Source organism: Heterocephalus glaber, unplaced genomic scaffold, assembly GCF_053883595.1.
Source record: "Heterocephalus glaber isolate CG9 unplaced genomic scaffold, H.glaber_assembly_v1.0 deba00001068, whole genome shotgun sequence".
Lineage (NCBI taxonomy): Eukaryota > Metazoa > Chordata > Mammalia > Rodentia > Bathyergidae > Heterocephalus > Heterocephalus glaber.
The window spans coordinates 1,120,678-1,140,035 of record NW_028258188.1 but is presented as its reverse complement, the minus strand read 5'-3'; the positions used below and the strand labels follow the sequence as shown (position 1 = coordinate 1,140,035).

The 19,358-nt window shown below is 40.0% G+C and overlaps 1 protein-coding gene across 1 annotated transcript; it reads left to right on the top strand.

Moving 5' to 3' along the window:
• The first annotated feature begins 2,743 nt into the window (after window positions 1-2,743).
• On the top strand, window positions 2,744-11,983 carry Awat1 (acyl-CoA wax alcohol acyltransferase 1). The gene is made up of 7 exons (XM_004872602.3): window positions 2,744-2,932; window positions 3,779-3,886; window positions 4,132-4,202; window positions 5,061-5,265; window positions 6,286-6,457; window positions 8,167-8,366; window positions 8,583-11,983. Exons 1-7 carry the CDS (start codon window positions 2,857-2,859, stop codon window positions 8,735-8,737), a joined length of 987 nt encoding a protein of 328 aa, XP_004872659.1. The 5' UTR covers window positions 2,744-2,856; the 3' UTR covers window positions 8,738-11,983.
• Window positions 11,984-19,358: the final 7,375 nt, after the last annotated feature.

Here is a 19,358-nt window from a genome sequence, read left to right as displayed (position 1 = left end):
CCAGGCTGGTTTCCAGTCACCAGGAAGACTTGGGTTAGGAGGGCGCTCAGAACAGTAAGGGAAGCAAAGTGTGTGAGACTTTCTGTTTTGCCAAACTGCCTTGAAGTTCAGCATCTCCCTTCCTTTCTCTTTCTTCCTTTTCTTTCATAATGTGTCCTTTGTCCTCTACTACTGTATAGCTTATTGTCTCCCACTTGAAGTCCCCAGGAAATACTCTCCATAGAACTCCAGTCATCTCATTACACATTAGAAACCACTGGATCACAGACCTGAAACATAAGACACGTGTTGATTGTTCACTCAACGCTGAGGCCCTACAGCTTTTCAGGCATGAAGAACAGTTACACCGACAAAGAAAATACAGTCTCAATCCCTTTTGATGCATACAATTTTCAGATGGAAAAAGCAAAAAACATACACACACACACACACACACACACACACACACACACACAACCTGATTTGCTTTAATGGGCATGAAGTTAAAAAAGGTAAGAGACAGATCTGAGAGATGAGCAAGGGCTTTGCCCTTTGCCTCCCCCTCCCACTTTGGCCTGTATGTGGGACTCACCTAGGACCTAGGCTCCACACCCCATCTCATGGAAGCTGGATCTGAAGCTCAAAACACTGGCCAAGGAAAAAGTCTTTAATAACTCAAGGATAAGTGAGGGAAGAAGAAAGTGAGGTTGCTCTATACTAAAAGCAAATTAGGATCTTGCCAAAGAGATTATATCTGAATCCTATCCAGTCTGTATTCAGCTTCCAATCTGCAGGAAATACAGAAGAACATGCTGACATGCACTGTGACCAGCAATAAGCAAAATTCAGACTGTGGAAATTCAGAAAGGCCAAATGATATGGTTCTTCAATAGCAAAATCTTAAGGAAAGGAAAAGAGGAACCTGTACATTAGAACAGACTTGAATGCTTCAAAACTTTCAAGATCAAGAAAAATAAGGAAATGCTAAGAAACTGTCACAGATTGGAGGAGACTAAGGAGACCTGATGATTAAATGCAACACAGAATCCTGGTAGGATCCTGGAGCAAAAATGAACATGAGTGGAAAAACTGATGCAACCCAAATAAAATCCAGAATTTAGTTAATAGAAACTCACCAATATTGATTTCTTAGTTGTAATAAATATGGCATGGTTACATAAGATGTTAACATAGATGGGAAACTGAGTGAAGGGCATAGGAAACTCTCTGTACTATCTTTGGAATTTATAAATTTAAAATTATTTCAAAATAAAAAGTTAAAAATAGAGAACAACTAAAAGACTACTCATAGGGGAAGTACATTTGGGTTTAAAAAAAATAGAAGCTAGGCATGGTACCACATGCCTGTAATCCCAGGACTCTGGGAGGCTGAGGCAGGAGGATCACAAATTTTAGCCCAGATTGGCCAATTTAGTGAGACCCTGTCTCAGAATAAAAGAGATTTTTAAGAAGGCCCTGGGTTCAATCCCCAATATACAAAAGAAGGAAGAGAGGGAGAAGGCACAAGAGGGAAGAAAAAGGAAGGGAAGGAAAGGGAAGGGAAAGGAAGGGAGAAATGTTAGAATAATGATTACTTTAGAAGGAGAAAGAGGGTTGTGACTGGAATGGGGCACATGGAAAAGGTTCTGGGGTCAGTAGAAAAGTTCTCCTTCAGCTAGTGGTAATTACAAGGTATTTGTCTTATAATTAAGGCATACATTTGCTTTAAGTATATTTAAGTACACTTTCTTAAGTATTTGTATTCTGTTTTACAATGAGAGAGAGAAGGGAGGGAGAGGAAGAGGGCAAGGGAGAGGGAGAGACAGATAAGAAACATAACATCCATCTGGGCAAGATGGTACCGTAATCCCAGCACTCTGAGAGGCTGAGAGCAGGGAAATTACAAGTTCTAGCCCAGCCTGGGTGGCAATATAGCAATTTAGCAAGACTCTGTCTCAAAATAAAATTTTAAAAGAGCTGGAGATTTAGCTCAGTATGAAGGTTTTAAATTCAATATCCTCCCCCCCCGGGGGGGGGGGTGAACCCAAATATAACAAATTGAGCTTGTTGGAATGAATGGGGTATTAGATATTGTTAGGGAATTGTTAGATTTGTTAAGGGTGATAATAGTGAAGTTATTATGGAAGAAAACACAGTAAACACAGTATCTGTATTTTTAGTAGATGCATACTGAATAATTTAGGGATAAGACACGTTTTAGAATTGTTGTCAAATACTCAAAAAGGAGTGGGGAGATAGCTGAAACAATATGGAAAAATGTAAATAGCTTTTTTTTGTTTGGTTGGTTTGGTTTTTTCTCCAGTGCTAGGGACTGAACAATAGTTGTTGAAAATGAAAATTTCATTTTTGAGTTTTTTATATGTTTGGAAATTTTTATAATAAAATGCTACAGGAGTGAAGCAGCCCCAAACCAGGCTGTTTCAGCAGTACAGAGACCCAATCCTAGGCACCCTTCACCCCTAACCCCACAGAACTCCCTTCCCACCAGCCATCTCCCTAAGCTCCCAACCCCTATAACCTCTGTGAGGCCCGTGAGGAGGTTTTCCCTGTTGGTCTCTATGTCACTTGGACTGGATGATAATCACTTTCCCCTTTCTCCATCCTGATGTCCTAATAATCTCAGGAAAGAAAGTCAAAGGCCAGATGGGCTGGGCCAGACCTGATGGCACAGTCTTCACTGCTTTATAGCCCGGCCCTACTGTGGGTGGAATTGGGGGTGGGACAAAGAGGGGAATGGGCAGGTGCCAACTTCTCATAGTCATATGCGTCCACTATTGAGTGAGCTTCCAGAAGCTGGTGACATCTTCCCTGGAACACTGCTCTGAGAACTTTGCCTCCTTCAGGTTCCAGGGCATCATGCCTTATTCTAAGCAGCCTAATAACTTCCAGATTCTGAGCCTTCTGCAATGGCCCTTGAGCTACCTTGCCATATGTGAGTACCAACCCAGGAGTGCACAGTAAGAAGCCAAAGTAAAGGCCAGTGCCAGATCTGGGGTGATGTTGATGATCATGGGATGTCTCATCTCTGGCTTTTTGATTATATGAGATGTACTAGTGTGTAAAGACAAGGAGTTTCAAATATGGTGAGTGAAGAGATTGAATTTGGGGCAGAGTAAGGAAAGAAGTGTGGTAGAACAGGGTCATGGTAGAGACGAGTAGATCCTCACTATCTAGCCAGGGAGTGCTTTCTTATGGGGAGTGAGACAGAGGAATCATTAGTGTTTATAGACTTAGAGAAATCTGGCCTGTGTCTGAACAGTAGAGTTTCTACTCTGGGAGGGAAGTGGTAGTATGGAGGAGGAAAGAGAGGCAATGGAAGGAGCAGTGAATGGACAAGGGGACAAGAATGGTGCATGGGAAACAGTAGAGAGATGAAGTTGTTCGGTGGGCAAGATATACAGAGAAATGGATAGTATAAGTGCAAAGGAAGGTGGGCTAGAGATGATTGATAGGGAGTGAGACAGGAGACAAGGAAAAAAAAGGTGTTGGCCAAATAAGAGAAGGGGGGAAGCAGGTGGCATGCAGAGAGCAGAAGTACCTCTATGGCACCTGGCAGAGAGGCAGGGAGACAGGGTTGACAGGTAAGAGGAGAAATGCAGCTTGCATGTGGTAGATGAGAGAAGACATTTTTGAAGGCTAAGTAGCCATATATGATGGATGGGCAGGATCTGGCTTGTGCTGAAGGCCGGGATAGTATGGAGGGCTAGCTGGTAATGAGACTGGACATGGTCAAGTACTGCTGGAAGTACAAATTTGATCTGACCGCATTCCTCATCAGTTTGGATCTTGCAGCCATTGTTTGTTTATCTGCTGTTTACACCCTTGTGGCCACTACCAGCAATTTACTTTGTCTGGTTGTTCCTGGACTGGAAGACCCCAGAGCAAGGTAAGACTCATGGACCTAGAAAAAGAATGCTCCACCTTAACCTGCAACCCTGCATGATGAATCCCACTCACCAGACCTCAGGTCTCTCCTCCATGTTCTCAGAGCCATAAGAGCTAGTCTGGATGAGACCATCCTGGTACTTCTTCCTTTCTCACCTCATTAGCAGAGTTATGGTCCCAATAAACTGGTAGGGAAGCCCTGCGTGGCACATGCTGACTCACCTCCCTCTGGCATTTTTGTCTCAGGTGGCAGGCGTTCAGCCTGGGTAAGGAACTGGTATGTCTGGACTCACATCAGGGACTATTTCCCCATTATGGTAAGAGGCTTTTCCCTAATGTGTCCCTTCCAGATCCCAAAATGCCGGGCATTTATATAAATAGCTAGGATTGTCCATAAGGAAGATGAAGATCTCGAGATAGTCTCAGCCCAGGCTAGATAATTTTGGGATCCTCTGTACTCTGCTCAGATACTTGGACCCCCTTGGCAGGACCTGCCAGACTGCAGGCAGAGACCAAGCAGGGTTCAGAGCAGTTTAACAACCATGAAGCAAAAGCCTCCTCTGACCTATTTGTTTGGGCTACAGAGAAGTGAATAGGAGGCGTTTCTCTGCCATCAAGGAGCTCACCTCTAATGAGAAGGACAGACAAGTATATAATGAGAATTTGGTATAAGGCAGAGAAGTAGTTCAGATGGTGGATATTAAGGATATAGTGCTATCTAAGCAGAGTTTTCAAGGTTCAATTAGTTAGCTACCAGTATGTGGGTGCTGGAAAGGAGTTTGAAGACAATACCAGGATGAGGTTCTAGAAATATACTGTTCTGCTGAACCCCTGGGCATTTTGGAGTAGACAAAAAATACTGCCTTGATTGTTAGAGCAGAGCTTCCTGGCCTTTGTCACATAACAGAGCTAAAACAAAAAATGGTTATGTGCATAAAGCATACTGACATAAATGGCCAAGCCTACTTGAAGCCAAAGGCAAGTGGCCAGACAGTTGTGCCTTGCCTAGGTCCTGCTTTTTTATCCCAGAGCTAAGGAGACCTATCTCTTGGCCTCCTGAAACCTGGGCCTACCCTGTTTATTGGAAAGCTCTCTTTCAGAAAGCAACCCCAATTCCTGAAGGATCTTCACGTAGCTCATTTTGTCCCCTCTGGCCTTTCTATCCATGACTGTAGATCCTGAAGACTGAAGACTTGTCACCTGAGCGCAACTATGTCATGGGAGTTCACCCGCATGGCCTCCTAACCTTTGGTGCCTTCTGCAACTTCTGCACTGAGGCCACGGGCTTCTCAAAGACTTTCCCAGGCATCACTCCTCACTTGGCCACTCTGTCCTGGTTCTTCAAGATCCCCCTTATTAGGGACTACCTCATGGCCAAAGGTGTGTCTGACCATACTGGAGCTTCTGGTCCATTTCTCTCCTTGAAAATGTACCTTTTTAGGACCCCCATGATCACAGCATAGTGGTTCAAAGTATGTGCACTGGAGGCGATACTCTTAAGTGAAACAAACAGGACACACATGTGTAAATACCGAATAGTTTCTCTAGTGTGAGAAACTGAAAGTGTAAATAAGGACTCAAAGGTATAATAGATAATGTGAAATCGGAAGAAAAGGGGCAAAGGGGAGGGGGAAGTGGGAGGGGTAGGGGAAAGGAAAGAAGGGAATGGGATTAATATGAGAAAATGAAAAAAATGGGAACAAAGTCTTTGTAAATAGCGAGGGATGGAGGGGTTGAAGGGAGGGCAGGGGAAGGGGGAAAAATAAGAACCAAGAGAGTATGTAAAGGTGCAAATTTCCAATGATGAATGTCATTATATTGTACATCGAAAATGTACCAATAAAAGGATATACAAAAAAAAACAAAAAAAAACAAAGTATGTGCACTGGAACTAAACTGCCTGGGCTTGAGCATTGGCTCTTGCCACTTGCTGTGTGATTTTTGGGCAAATTAGCTAACCTCTATGGGCCTGAGTTTCCTCATTTAGAAAGTGGTGCTGATGACAATAATCTGACCTCAGATGTGGCATAATGAGATAATGTAAGCAAAGCATTGGACATTAACACCTGGCACAGGGCATGTGCTCAATAAACAGTAGCTGTTGTTACTAATGGAAAAAGAAAGTAGAATTCTAGTCAAAATATGGAAAGTCCATCTGGTTATCCCACTGAAAACCTTCCTGCTGTAATTTCCATTTCAGTGCCTTCTCCAAAGTGTAGGTATTGTCTCAAAATGAAGCATATTCTGTTTTTCCACAGCCTTCTCTTCACATTCTTTAGTCCCATCTAGTTGAGCCTCTTCTCCTAGGACCCACGGATACAAAGAAGCCAGTGTGTTCCCTCTCTGCTATTTTCCCTTCTGATAAGTTTGTTCCTCTTTCTTCTCCTCAATTCTCTGCAGGTGTGTGTTCTGTGAGCCAGCCAGCCATTGACTACCTGCTGAGCCACGGCACTGGCAATCTCGTGGGCATTGTCGTGGGAGGAGTGGGAGAGGCCCTGCAGAGCGTACCCTATACCACCACTCTCATCCTCCAGAAGCGAAAGGGCTTTGTGCGCACTGCCCTCCAGCATGGGTAGGTATCCCCCAAAGGAGGAGTGGGTGACCCTCTCAGAGTAGCATGACCCTGTAGGTGATGTCAAGATAAGTCCCACACAAGTCTTTCCTCAAGGAACTTTCTAATGAGTAGAAGAGATGAGCAAGAATTTCAAAATTGTTTATGTCGTCACTACTTCTGAGTTTCCAGGAAGCCAAACCATAACCCCAAGCAGCTGGGCTAAGGCTACCTTAGCAGATCATGACTGATAGAGATAATCTACATCTGTCTCTTAATGATAAGTTCAAGAGGCACTATAGTATGCTGTACTGAGTTTGTGTGGGAGCAGAAGTAGGGGCCTGATTTAAAAGCCTGGCTCCATTGGGCTGGGGATTTAGCTCAGTGGTTTCGCCGCCTGCTGTGCAAGCACAAGGACCCGAGTTTGATCCCCGGTACCAAAAACTAAATAAAAAATAAAATAAAATAAAAGCCTGGCTCCATGGGCTGGGAGTAGAGCTAGTGGTAAAGTTATGGCCAGGCATGCACACAGCCCTGAGTTTGATCTCTAGCACCATACACAATACACATAAAACAATAATAAATTAAATAAATAAAATTCTGGCTCCTTGATGTACCATGAACTTTGGGACAGGTTACTTAAACATTACTGAGCCTTGGGGTTTTCATCTTCATAATGTGGCTACTGATCATTGTATCTATTCCTTAGAGTGACTGTGGGCTTTGAATAAATCTATCCATATAAAACACCTACCACATGCCTGGTATGCTGTAAGTAATAAATTTTAGCCACTCTGACTTAGGGGCAAAGAGGAGCCCTAGGCTAGAGCTACAAGTTGCCCTATCAGGCCAGCATTCTAGCCCATGTATGCAAGTTCAATTGTCCTATTCACATTCATAGAGGCGGGGAGTCTATCTTCTAAGGACCTTGTCTGGGGGCCCTGCCCATGAGTCTGGAGCATAAGGTAAGCCAGGGAGCTTTGAACTGGGAGGAAGCGGTCCTGGGTTCTAGCCCAGGTCCTCCCTGACTGCCTGAGTGGCCTTCTCCCTTCCGAACCTGGGCTTCAGATCCCCCGCTGTGTCTCCACTGTCTTTGTTGTAAGGATCCAGTAAGAAAGATATGTTGAAGTGTTGAGAGATGGGTATTAGCAGGTCATAAAGATTTACATGAAAGAAACTCTGTTCCCTTTACTCTTCTCTCAGTTAAGAAACTTAACTATCCTGATTCTCTACTTAGGGCACTATTCGGGGTTTGATCTCATGGTCTCTGGGCAATAACTTTTCTCTTCTCTAATCCCATCACTCACGAACAGCTCCCTTGAGTGAGGGGCATATTATATATGTACATCTATGCAGAGTTACCCTCAACTTCTCTGCATGTTAACCAACAGAAGCAGTCAGGTGTTTCCCTCCTTGATGTTTCCTCAAAGCTTTTCATGCTGTGGGTCTCTGGTGGTCTCTCTGGCAGAGTCCAACACCTCTTCCCTCCCTATACCCCCATTTCTTGCCCTCGTAATGCTGGCCCAGAGATAACACTCTCACTGCCCTGGAAAATTTCAGGACAAGAGTCTCTAGATAGGGGTGTTCTGTTTGGAACAAGAAGAAGTGCCTTAGGTCACTGGGATTTTATCATAATACCATAGATGTGGGCCTGACCACAAACAAATGTTCTTCCAAAGTGGTTCCCATTCTAGCCTGTGTTTGAAAAATAAATTGGAGTTTTCCTACAGGGCTCATCTGGTCCCCACCTTCACTTTTGGAGAAACTGAAGTGTTTGACCAGGTGCTATTCCAGGAGGGCAGCAGGATGTACAAGTTCCAGAACTTCTTCCGCCGAATCTTCGGTTTCTATTTTTGTGTCTTCTATGGACAAGGCTTTCACCAAGGCTCCGTTGGTCTCTTCCCATACAGCAGGCCTATTGTCACTGTGGGTAAGTGTTGCTCTCAATCCCTGAGGGCACTTCAACTTTCTTAACCTCCATCTCAGCACTCCCTGCCCTGACCCCATTAAAGAAGAGGGCAGCAGAGGGGGAGAAGCTGGGAGCCAACTTCGGCTTCCAGAGGATTGGGCACAGGAAGAAGAGGAAGCTAAAGGAAGCAGAGATTCTAGCACTTTCACTCTTCTCTTTTCCCATCTCTCTTGGCAGTCGGGGAGCCTCTGCCACTGCCCCAAATTGAAAAACCAAGCCAGGAGATGGTGGACAAATACCACGCACTCTATATGGACGCCCTGAGCAAACTCTTTGATAAGCATAAGACCCAATATGGCTGCTCAGACAGCCAGAAGCTGCTTTTCTTGTGACTGAAGACACTGCATGCATGCCTGAGAGCACTGGAGCTCCTGCCTTGGAGAGGAGACTCAATTGCTGCTAACCCAAAAAAAGGCCTGGAAAGGGAAGAGAGACTAGGGAGGCCCTGAGTGGTAGAGGAGGACATTAGAAGTTCCTTCCTGGCCACCGTGAAGCCCTCAAAGGAGCTGTTCCTGAGGAGTGTCAGAGGGGAGCATCCCAAGACATCTCTGCTGGCTCCCCCACTCTGAGCCTGACACCCAAGGTACTGAAGGACTCGAATGATAGCCAAGCATTCTTCAATCCATTTTTCAAAAATCTTAATACAATTTTAAATTTATATATAATTTGCATATCACAAATCTAACCTGTTAAGGTGCAAAATTCAATCGTGTTTAGTATATTCACAGAGTTGTGCAACTACCGCTGCTACCTAGTTTTAGAATGTGTTTCAGCACCCCTAATGAACCCAGTACACATAAGCATCACTGCTCACTCCTCTAGGCTCTGGAAACCACTAATCCACTTTATTTCTATGGATTTACCTAATCTTAACATTTCATATAAATATAATAAGTAGTCTTTCATGATTGGCTTCTTTCTCTTATCATGTTTTCAAGGTCCACCATATCTTAATATGTCTTTTTATGGCTCAATAATATTCTGCTGTATATATATATATACCTCATTTTCTTTTCTTTTTTTTGGTATCAGGGATCGAACTCGGGACCTTTCACTTGCGAGGCAGGTGCCAGAACCACTGAGCTAAATCCCCGGCCAACATTTTCATTTTTATCCATTCATCGAGTGCTGGGCATTTGGGCTGTTTCTAAGATTTAGCTATTATAAACTGTGCTGCTATAAAAATGGGTGTGCATATAGCACTGTGGTATGATGCTTTCAACTCCTTCAGGAAGATACCCAGCTGGGTCCAATGGGACCTCTAATCTTAGTTTTTTAAGGAGTCTCCACACTGATTTCCACAGTGGTTGCACCAGTCTATACTCACACCAACAGTGGAGAAGGATTCATTTTTCCCCACAACCCCACTGGCATTTGTTACTGGTTGATTTCTTGATACTAGCCATTCTTTCTGGAGTGAGATGGAATCTCAGTGTTATTTTAACTAACATCTCTCAAATGGCCAGTGATGTTGAACATTTTTTCATATATTTATTTGCCATTTCTACTTCTTCATCTGAGAAATGTGTATTCATCTCAGATGCCCATTTTTGGATTGGGTCTTTAAATTTGGGGGGAGGAGTCTGATTTTTTTTCAATTCTTTATATGTTCTAAATACTAGTCCTTTGTCTGAGGGACAACTGGCTAAAAATTTTTCCCACTCTATGTGTTGTCTTTTCACTCTGTTGGTGACTTCTTTTGCTGCACAAAAACTTTTTAATTTGATGTGATCCAAGTTGTTGATTCTTTGTAGCATTTCCTGTGAGACTGTGGATTTGTTCATGAAGTCTCTGCCCACACCTATGACTTTAAGAATTCTACCTGTTCTCTCTTCTTGCAGACTTAGTGTTTCTGTTTTAGTATTTAGATCTTTGATCCATTTCGATTTTAGTTTAGTGCATGGTGAGAGACAGGGGTCTGTTTTTAGTCTTTGGCATGTGGAAAGCCAGTTTTCCCAGCACCATTTATTAAAGAGGCTATCTTTCTTCCAGTGAAGAAATGTGGCCCCTTTGTCAAAGACAAGGTGACTGAGTTGTGTTTGGGGTTATTTCTGCATCTTCTAATCTATTCCATTACTGCTAAGGTCTGGTTTTTTTTTCCTGTTGTTTTTATCACAGTAGCTCTGTAATATTTCAAGTCAGGGATTGTGATGCCCTGTTGAAGTATTTTCACAGTCTTTTATGATTTTTTTCAGTCTTTACTGCATTAGCAGACGCTGTGGTACTGGGAATTGAATGCAGGGCCTTTACATTGAACTACATCGCCAAACCCCTCTTTTTCAAAAAAAACATTTTGTATTTTGAGACAGGATCTCACTAAGTTGCTAAGTTGCCCAGGTTGGGCTCAAACTTACAATCTTCATGCCTAAGCCTCCTAGATTACAGACGTGTGCCACACCTGGCTGCATTTCTCAAAATTATCTGAAAATGGAACCCTTGTTTCAAAAAACACCTATTAACACTTCACAGCACACTTAGAGTTCCTCTAGATACAGTCTTAGAAATGCTGGCCTGAAGGATAAAATTCAACCTCCTTACATCAAAGTAGGAAATATAAGAAAGATGCCTGGTTTGGCTTGGGAGCTGTCAGATTGGGAGACGCCTTTGTAAGAGAAACTAGATTTATAGACTGAAACAAACTTTCATAGGGATGATCAGATGGTCATTGAATAAAAGGAGAATTGGATTTGAATTACTCCTTGATGGGTTGTTTCTTCCAAGAAGGGGAAATGAGAGCAGAGTTTCCCAGGAATGTCTCATGCGCACACATAGGAACAAGGCTATCTGTGCTTCATGGTCATAGCTCCCCGGAAGAGTAAAAGAACAGATGAACAGCAGTTTAAGCCTTTGCTATTTTTTTTTACCAGCCATATAATTTATTTTCAATACAACAGAAAAACACCCTTTTAGCCAAGTCCTCCATCAATGTTTCATAGACATTTTAATATCCATATATATCCTCTAGAACCAGATTAGGTCTTAAGGCACTTCCTTTAAAAATGCAAGAACCCTATAAGCAAAATGCTATCACAAAAAGTCCTTTGAATGAATTCTGAGGTAAAACAGAAAAGTTATTGAGTGCCAAAATTTTACAATAACAATCGTGATCCATTAGTTTTGTATTATATGACAATAAAAGTTATCCATGTGACACCATGAGAGCCAAAGGTTATAATGGGGTGTCACTGCCAAAATTTAAATTAAAAGCTTACTTGTACAATAAAATCCTTGTTATTAAATAAAGAAGGCAAAAATTACATGTATGAAATTTAGTCTTATTCATTCTTAAGTAAGAATAGAAATAAAAAGTGTAATGAAACCAGTTTTCATTTCATTTTTATAATAGTAGTATTACAAGTAGAGAATATAAGTGGAAATGAGAAGAAAATGAATGTTTGTTAAACATTATTCAGTATTGCTGACATTAGATTACTAAGATTCAGTTCCATACATGTTCGACTTTGCTGATATTCTGATTAGGCCATTCTAAAGTTGATAAACTGTAGAAGACAATGTTGAAGAAATAATTTGATTAAACTTTACTTGTGTTTCAATCATTAACTTTAATTATTGGGTGACTGAGGGTGAGGTAACTTCAACTTAAATATACATTGCCATCAAAGAGTACCAAAGTGTTCGCATTCATTTACCTAATATTTCACACCAGGGGTCCATCTTTAGTCAACATTTTCCTTACTGGTATCAATCTAAAGATTTTCTTTAAACTAAGAAAGGATTAGTCATTCCAATGAGCAGATACAAACAGCAAAACTTTAATGTGTACAAGTGTTAATTATTTTACTGCCATAGACAGAAGTCTCTTTTGACTATTTCAGCTCTGCCCTAAAGCCATTTCATATATGTAAATTTTTTTTTTTCAAAAAAAGATGTTATAGGAGACAAATTATATACAAAAGTGAAGGAAGAGATTCATTCTCTTTCTGTCTGGACAGGAAATAATACTTGGCATTGGGGCGTGGCCAAATACAGAACTAAGAGATCTTCAAAACCTTCACACTATGAATTCCCCATTCAACGCTCTGGCCCCAAGCAAACAATCCTTACCTCTCAAGTGTGTGGGGCAGGTTTGTTTCAAGAATCCCATGGATTCTTGATATTCCCACTGGGAATATCACCATCTCTGGAGTTCTGGAAACTTTTCTAACCCTCCTCCCTCTAGTCAAAGCACTGCCACAGTTATTTTCTTTTCAGATAAAATTTTTATTTCAGTTTAAAATCAACAACTATATCAATTCATCAATGAGTAACTATTGATTACAATGTCTACTATATAAGGTAGGGTATTAAATGCATCTAGCACAAGAAAATTATAAGAAAAGCTTTTGAGAGTTTCTTAAACTCTTCTAGATTTCACAGATCATTTACTAACACATAATGAGAATTCTATAAGTGTATAAGTTATATCAAAACTTGGAATTTTTTAAATAACTGAACACTTACATATGTGACCTATCTGTATGCAATCTTTTTTTCATATTTATACACATATGCACAAATATGTAATCACTTAGAGTGAGAGCCATAGCATTTCTCACAGGGTTTTAGTTTAAATAATAATATGAAATGAAAATAAAAACAAATGCGTGATAGAAAAACATTAGAAAATGTCAGACAGAAATGAAAGTGATTGTTAAGGTGTATCAAAGGGGAAATTTAACTGTGAGGATACTCCCACGAAGAGAGAGTTAAGTGATGACCTCCCCATTCTTAGTTCTGGGTCATATCTCTATTAATGGCAGTCCCAGCATACATTTTTCAAAAATAGTAGGTAGCAAATTCATAGAACAAAAAAATATATTGAACCATTCACATATCCCTTAACACCCCTATCACTCTTTGTGTGTATATTTGCCTTTTAGAATGTAAAGAAAGTGAGGGAGTTTGGTCAATGGAGCCTAACTATTACATACAATATATTTTCAATTCCAACTGATGATTTGTGGTGATCTTGCTGTGTATTAAACTTCTGGGTAAAGACTTTCCATACATTATCTCAGTTAATCTCATGACATAGGTATAATTTGCCTCATTTTGCACATTCAAATATTAAGATTCAGAGAAGTTAAATGACTTAAACAATGCTATACATTAAATCATTACAGACCAAGAATCCACACTGACAGCCTAATTTAAAAGTGTCTGATAAACCCTATTCTAGACAGGAATCTGCCTCACTTCCTCAATCACCACTGTGGCACAGACCTTAGACATATGGCTGTAGCTTTGGTCCTTTTATGAATGTTTTTAGATGCCCTTAGAACTTCCACACAACAAGTCCCAAGCACTCAAAATTGCACTGGAGACTAGGTAGATGCCTTTCCTGAGAATGTCTTGAAGAGCTGAAGTGTCAGTAACTCAGATTTTTTTTCACAAATCATGTTGTTCCTGGAAAGGGGTTCACCTCATTGTCTAATGTATAAAAACAGTATTGAAACTCAGATTTAGCAACATCCCTTTGCTTTTTCTTTATTAGGATCGTCCAGGCACTCTTCCTCAAAAATTCCCTCTTCCCATATCTTTCTTCCTCATTATCACTCTCTCCCCCGTAATGGAATTTCTCCATCTCCCTTTCTCTTTCTCCATTTCTCTCTGAATGGTTTTGAGATACCCTAATACTTTAAGCATTTGCTCCTTACTCTGGATACCATAATGACTTCATACATGATGATCAGTAAGGGAAACAGTCATACTTCATACATGATGATCAGTAATCATGGAATATAAGTGAGAAGAAACTTTTCCAATGAGTGGCCAGGATGGTGACCTGTAGTGACCAGGGCTTTGTCTGAGGAAAGGATGGAGGCAGAAAGTGAGCAGAGCCGGGCATAGCGGCAGGCATGTCTGTAGTCCCAGCACTCAGTAGGCTGAAGCAGGAGGAGAGCCTCCAGTTCAAGACCAGCTTGGGCTATATAGTGATCTCAAAGCCAGCCAGAACTACATAGTGAGACCCTGTCTCAAAAAAATGAAAAAATGAGAGAGAGAGAGAGAGAGAGCAAGAGATCAGCATACTTAAGTGATGTCCAGAGAGCTGCCCCATGGAAGGGAGAGCTGTACTTGGTCATAGGTTTTTAGATGCAGGCTATGAAGGTGTTCAACACCTCTTCATACATATATCAGTTGATTGGTCCATCATGAAGGCCATCAAAGGTCTCTCACACTCTGGTTCCTATTAATCTTATCAACATTATCTTCAATCAGTCCCCATCATGATCTAAAGTACTACACTGGATAACATCGTATTTTCTGAACATGTTCACATCACATTGTTTCTACCATGGTAAAGCCCACTTGTCTTTTAGGCCCACACCAAATATCACCTAGTAACTGATGACTTTAGCAGGTGGAATGAATGGCCCTTTCCTTCATTCTTCCATAGCTTCTTGTTGGTTCTACTATGGGTCTCACCATATTATACTACAGTATAATTATTTACTTCTAGGAAATCCTTTCCTACTAGTTGAGAGCTTCTTGAGAACAGGAGCTACCTCATATTTGTTGCAGCATTCTTTTTTTTTTTTTGTACCAGGGATCGAACTCGGGACCTTGCGCTTGAGAGTCAGGCAGCAGAACCACTGAGCTAAATCCTGGCCCCTGTTGCAGCATTCTTAATGTCTACAACAGGACCTACAATGTTATAGCTATAGCATATAAATATACTATATAGTATATAGTATAGCTATAGTATATTTATATTTCCAGGCAGTAAAGAGTTTCATGAGATCTTTCATAGAAGAAAAGCACTAACAACGCAGATAAAATCAGGATATATGGGTCAAAAGTATGCTAAATAATGAAAGTCTAATGAATTAAATCATGTGGCAAAAACTACATAAAAGAAAAGCGGATAGAAGTTTGGGGGAAATTTTATATTTATCAAAAATATTTGGAAATTGAAGATTTAATATAGCTTCAACAATCTGCAAGTAAGCATCAGTACACTGAAGCTCCATGAGCAGAGGAGCTATGAGTGTGTGGCTTGCTTCTCTATCCCTACCCCTCAGCCCACTGCTTGACTCACTGTAGGTGCTCAAGATGTAACTGTTGAACAAATGAATCCAAATGGTCTATGATATGTGGGCAATTTCCAATTTTGCTAAAGCAAGTCATTTAGCTAGTGAATGAAGTGAACTGTATCAAAATTGAAACTCGGCTTTGTCACTCTTTACGTATGGGAAAGCCCATTAACTATTAAGGGTATATAAAGGAGAAATTTGCTATTTTCAGATATACCTTTACTGTACTTCATGAATAGATGGAAATCAGAGGGTTTCAAGATGTAAACCTTGAGATATAGTCTCACACATCAAAGACCTCCTTTGTAATTTAATTGCAGACCTCAACACTCTGCTGACAGAATATGACAAATCTAGTTGACAAAAAGTTGATTTTAAAAAGTGTGACATCTGAGCAAGGTGGTATGTACCTGTGGTCCCAGCCACTTGGTAAGCTGAGTCAAAAGAGTCCCTTTCACTCAGGAGTTCAACACCAGCATGGGCACCATAGCAAGGCTATGTCTCAAACAAAACAAGACAGAGGAGAGCTGGGGGCATGGTTTAGTGTTAGGACACTTGCCTGGTATGCACAAGGCTCTGTGTTCCATTCCCAGAATAGCCCCACCAAAAAGTGCAGAGATCAATCGTACATCAAATAAGTATGACAAAAACTTAGTGAGCAGGACATGGAATTACACTTTCTTTATAAATGTACACAAATCATTCACAACTACTATTTACATTTTTGAACATTTAAAAACAGTAAATAAAAAGGCAGAAATTCTACATACTATAGTCATTGAACACACTTCAGTAAACTTAGAAATAAATAATAAATATAGAATTAGTGTCTACAGCTAAGGGAGAATTAAAAATATTCTCTTGACACTTGGCTCTGAAATTTAGAGAATATGGAATATGTTGGGAGAAATGAATAAAATATAATTATGCATGTAAAATGTATGGAAAAACAAAATGATCCTGGAGTATCTCAAAAAGTCAGAGAGCAAAGAGGTGCTCAAATAATGAAAGGACAGGACAGGCATGGTGGCACACACCTGTAATCCCAGCACTTGGGAGGCTGAGCACTGGGCAGGAGGATCGCTGTGAGTTTGAGGCCAGCCTACGCTACATAGTGAGTTCAAGGCTAGCCTGGACTACACACTGAAAACAAACAAACAAAAAACAACAACAAAAAAAGACAGGACAGAGGTATGTCAAAGGGACACAGGAGCAATCTGAAAAGGCTCCCAATGACCTACCCTGAACAATTTAAGCAACAAGACAAAAAGCATAATATTGTATTGTAATTCAAATATATTAGTAATATAGCCAATAATATCCACTTTTGGCTATAGTAAAATAATATAAATTAATGTAGTTACACAATAATGAGTTTATAATATAAATGATATTTTATAAATATTTATCAGTACTATATCACATATGATTATATATGACATATGAGCAAATACTGATATAAATAAAGTATTGACTATTTGAACAAATGGCAGGAAAGGGCGAATCTCCTTTACAAAAGAAGTGCTGTATAAATAATATACATGGGTACCTCCCCCTCCAAGAGATGGTGCTTAATCCCCTCCCCACCTCCAAGTACAGGCTAGACTTAGCAACTCAATTTCAAAGAAAAAAAAAATTTCTGAAGAAGATAGTAACTCTGCATTCCAAAAATATCCCAAATTGAGGGATATTTTTACAAAATACTTGGCCAGTACTCCTCGAGATCATCAAAGTCATGAAAACAAGGAAAGACTGTGAAACTGTGACTAAGGAAACATAATGACTAACTACACTAGATATCCTGAATTGCATCCAGAAACAGAAAAAAGATATTAGTAGGAAAACTGGTGAAGTCCTAATAAAGTCTGGAGTTTAATTAATAGTAAATTAATGTCAGTTTCTCAGCTTTGACAAATGTGTTATGGTTATACAAGATGTTAATACTAGGAGAAACTGAGAAAGGGGTATACAGGAAAGCTGTGCATCATCTTGCAGCTTTCCTGCAAATATAAAATGATTCTAAAATACACAATTTATTTAAAAATGTATGAGTTGCTGCTAAATCCATACTAAGAGGAAAACTTACCACTTTTAAATGGTTTATTAGTAAGAAGAGAAGAGGGGGATAAAGGGGTATTTCAGTTGGCAGAGTGTTTGTTAGTATGTACAATTCCCAGTACAACCAAAATAATTATATCGCCACCTTAAAAGCTGAGGCCAGGCATGGTGGCACACACCTGTAGTTCCAGCATTTGGGAGGCTGAGGCAGGAAAATCACCAGGAGTTGGAGGCCAGCCTGGACTACATAGTGAATTCAAGGCCAGCCTGAACTACATAATGAGACCCTGTCTCAAAAAAACCAAAAACAAAAAAAAACAACAACAACCAAAAAAAGCTGAAAAAGTGAAGGGAAAGCTAATTAATCATAGCATATATAAAATAAATCTAATGCCTAATGGTCTTTTTTGATGAACAAACTTGTTTGCTTTTCATAGATTGTATTGTTAGTAATAATTTTAGATTTACTGAAAAATTGAAAAGATGGTACAGAGAATTCCCATATACCCTACACCCAGTTTCCCTTATGGTTAACATATTAGTATGGTATACAGTTGTTGTTATAATTTTTTTATTAATACGTGTTTCCAGCATATAACTTTTACATTCCTTGGGCCGGGGATTTAGCTCAGTGGTGCCACACCTGCCTCATAAGCGTGAGGTCCTGAGTTCGATTCTGGTACTGCAAAAGAAAAAAAAACTTTTACATTCCTTGTGTGAAATTAGTACATGTACATAACACATCTTAATTATTTTTTCATCCCCTTTCCCTCCCCTCCTTCCCTCCCTTTCTTGATCCCCTTCCCGCCTGAGAAAGGTCTATCTCCCTATTCCTTATTTTGCTCTTTGTATATAATTTGTGTTTCTCATATAAGAGAAATCATGTGATATTTAAGCTTGTGTGTCTGATTTATTTCACTTAACATTATGGACTCGAAGTGCACCCATTTTCCTACAAAAGATTCAAGTTTGATTAAAGAATCAGTATTGCTGCATTAGTATTAACCATACTTTATTCAGGTTTCCTCAGTTTTTAAGTCCTTTTACTGCTCCATGATCTCATTCAGGATACCACACTACATTAAGTATTATGTGTCTCTTGGCTCCTCTAGGCTGTGATCGTTTCTCAGACTTTCCTTGACAATTTGGAGGAGTGTTGGTCAAGTACACTGTAGGATGCCCCTTTATTGGAATTTTTATGATATTTTTATCACAATTAGACTGGTGTTATAGGTTTTAGGGAGGAAGACCACAAGATAATGAGTCATTTTCATCACATCATTACACAGTACCTACTATCAACATGATGTTTCACTGTTGATGTTGACTTTTAACACTGGGTGAAATAGTATTTGTCACATTTCTCCAGTGTGTAGGTACTCTTTTCCTCTCTCTTTTCACACTGTAATCTGGGAAGACGTCTCTATGCATAGCTCACATTAAGGAATAGGGAATTATGGTTCCTTCCTTGAGGATGAGACATCTACACAAATTATTTGAAATCCTTCTGCACTAGAGATTTGCCTCTAGCAATTTTTAAAAACTTCGATGAAGCCTAATTATTTCATATAATTATTGGGGGGTTTTTTTGATCCTAAGAAAATTTTGCCTACCCCATAGGGTTCTTTTTGCTTGTCTTTCTTTTCAGATCCTTCTGTAGTAAGAGTGCATTGCATTGTAATAATGAAAAGCAAGTTTTAAAATTCAAAAAGAATTCATAAATTTTCAGATGTAAGGTTTTTTCCCCCTACATTTTAAAAAGTTTTATTTCTAATTTTTTTTGTTTTTTATTAGTATGTGTTTGTGATATATAATTAAGTACATTCACCTTGGGTAACTGGTACATATACATACTGCATAT

Excerpts from the sequence above, each read along its gene's own strand:
- Awat1 (XM_004872602.3), top strand. The coding sequence starts at position 2,857 with ATGCCTTATTCTAAGCAGCCTAATAACTTCCAGATTCTGAGCCTTCTG. Across the intron at positions 3,887-4,131 it reads CTGGAAGACCCCAGAGCAAG|GTGGCAGGCGTTCAGCCTGG; the intron begins GTAAGACTCATG and ends TTTTTGTCTCAG. Across the intron at positions 6,458-8,166 it reads CGCACTGCCCTCCAGCATGG|GGCTCATCTGGTCCCCACCT; the intron begins GTAGGTATCCCC and ends GTTTTCCTACAG.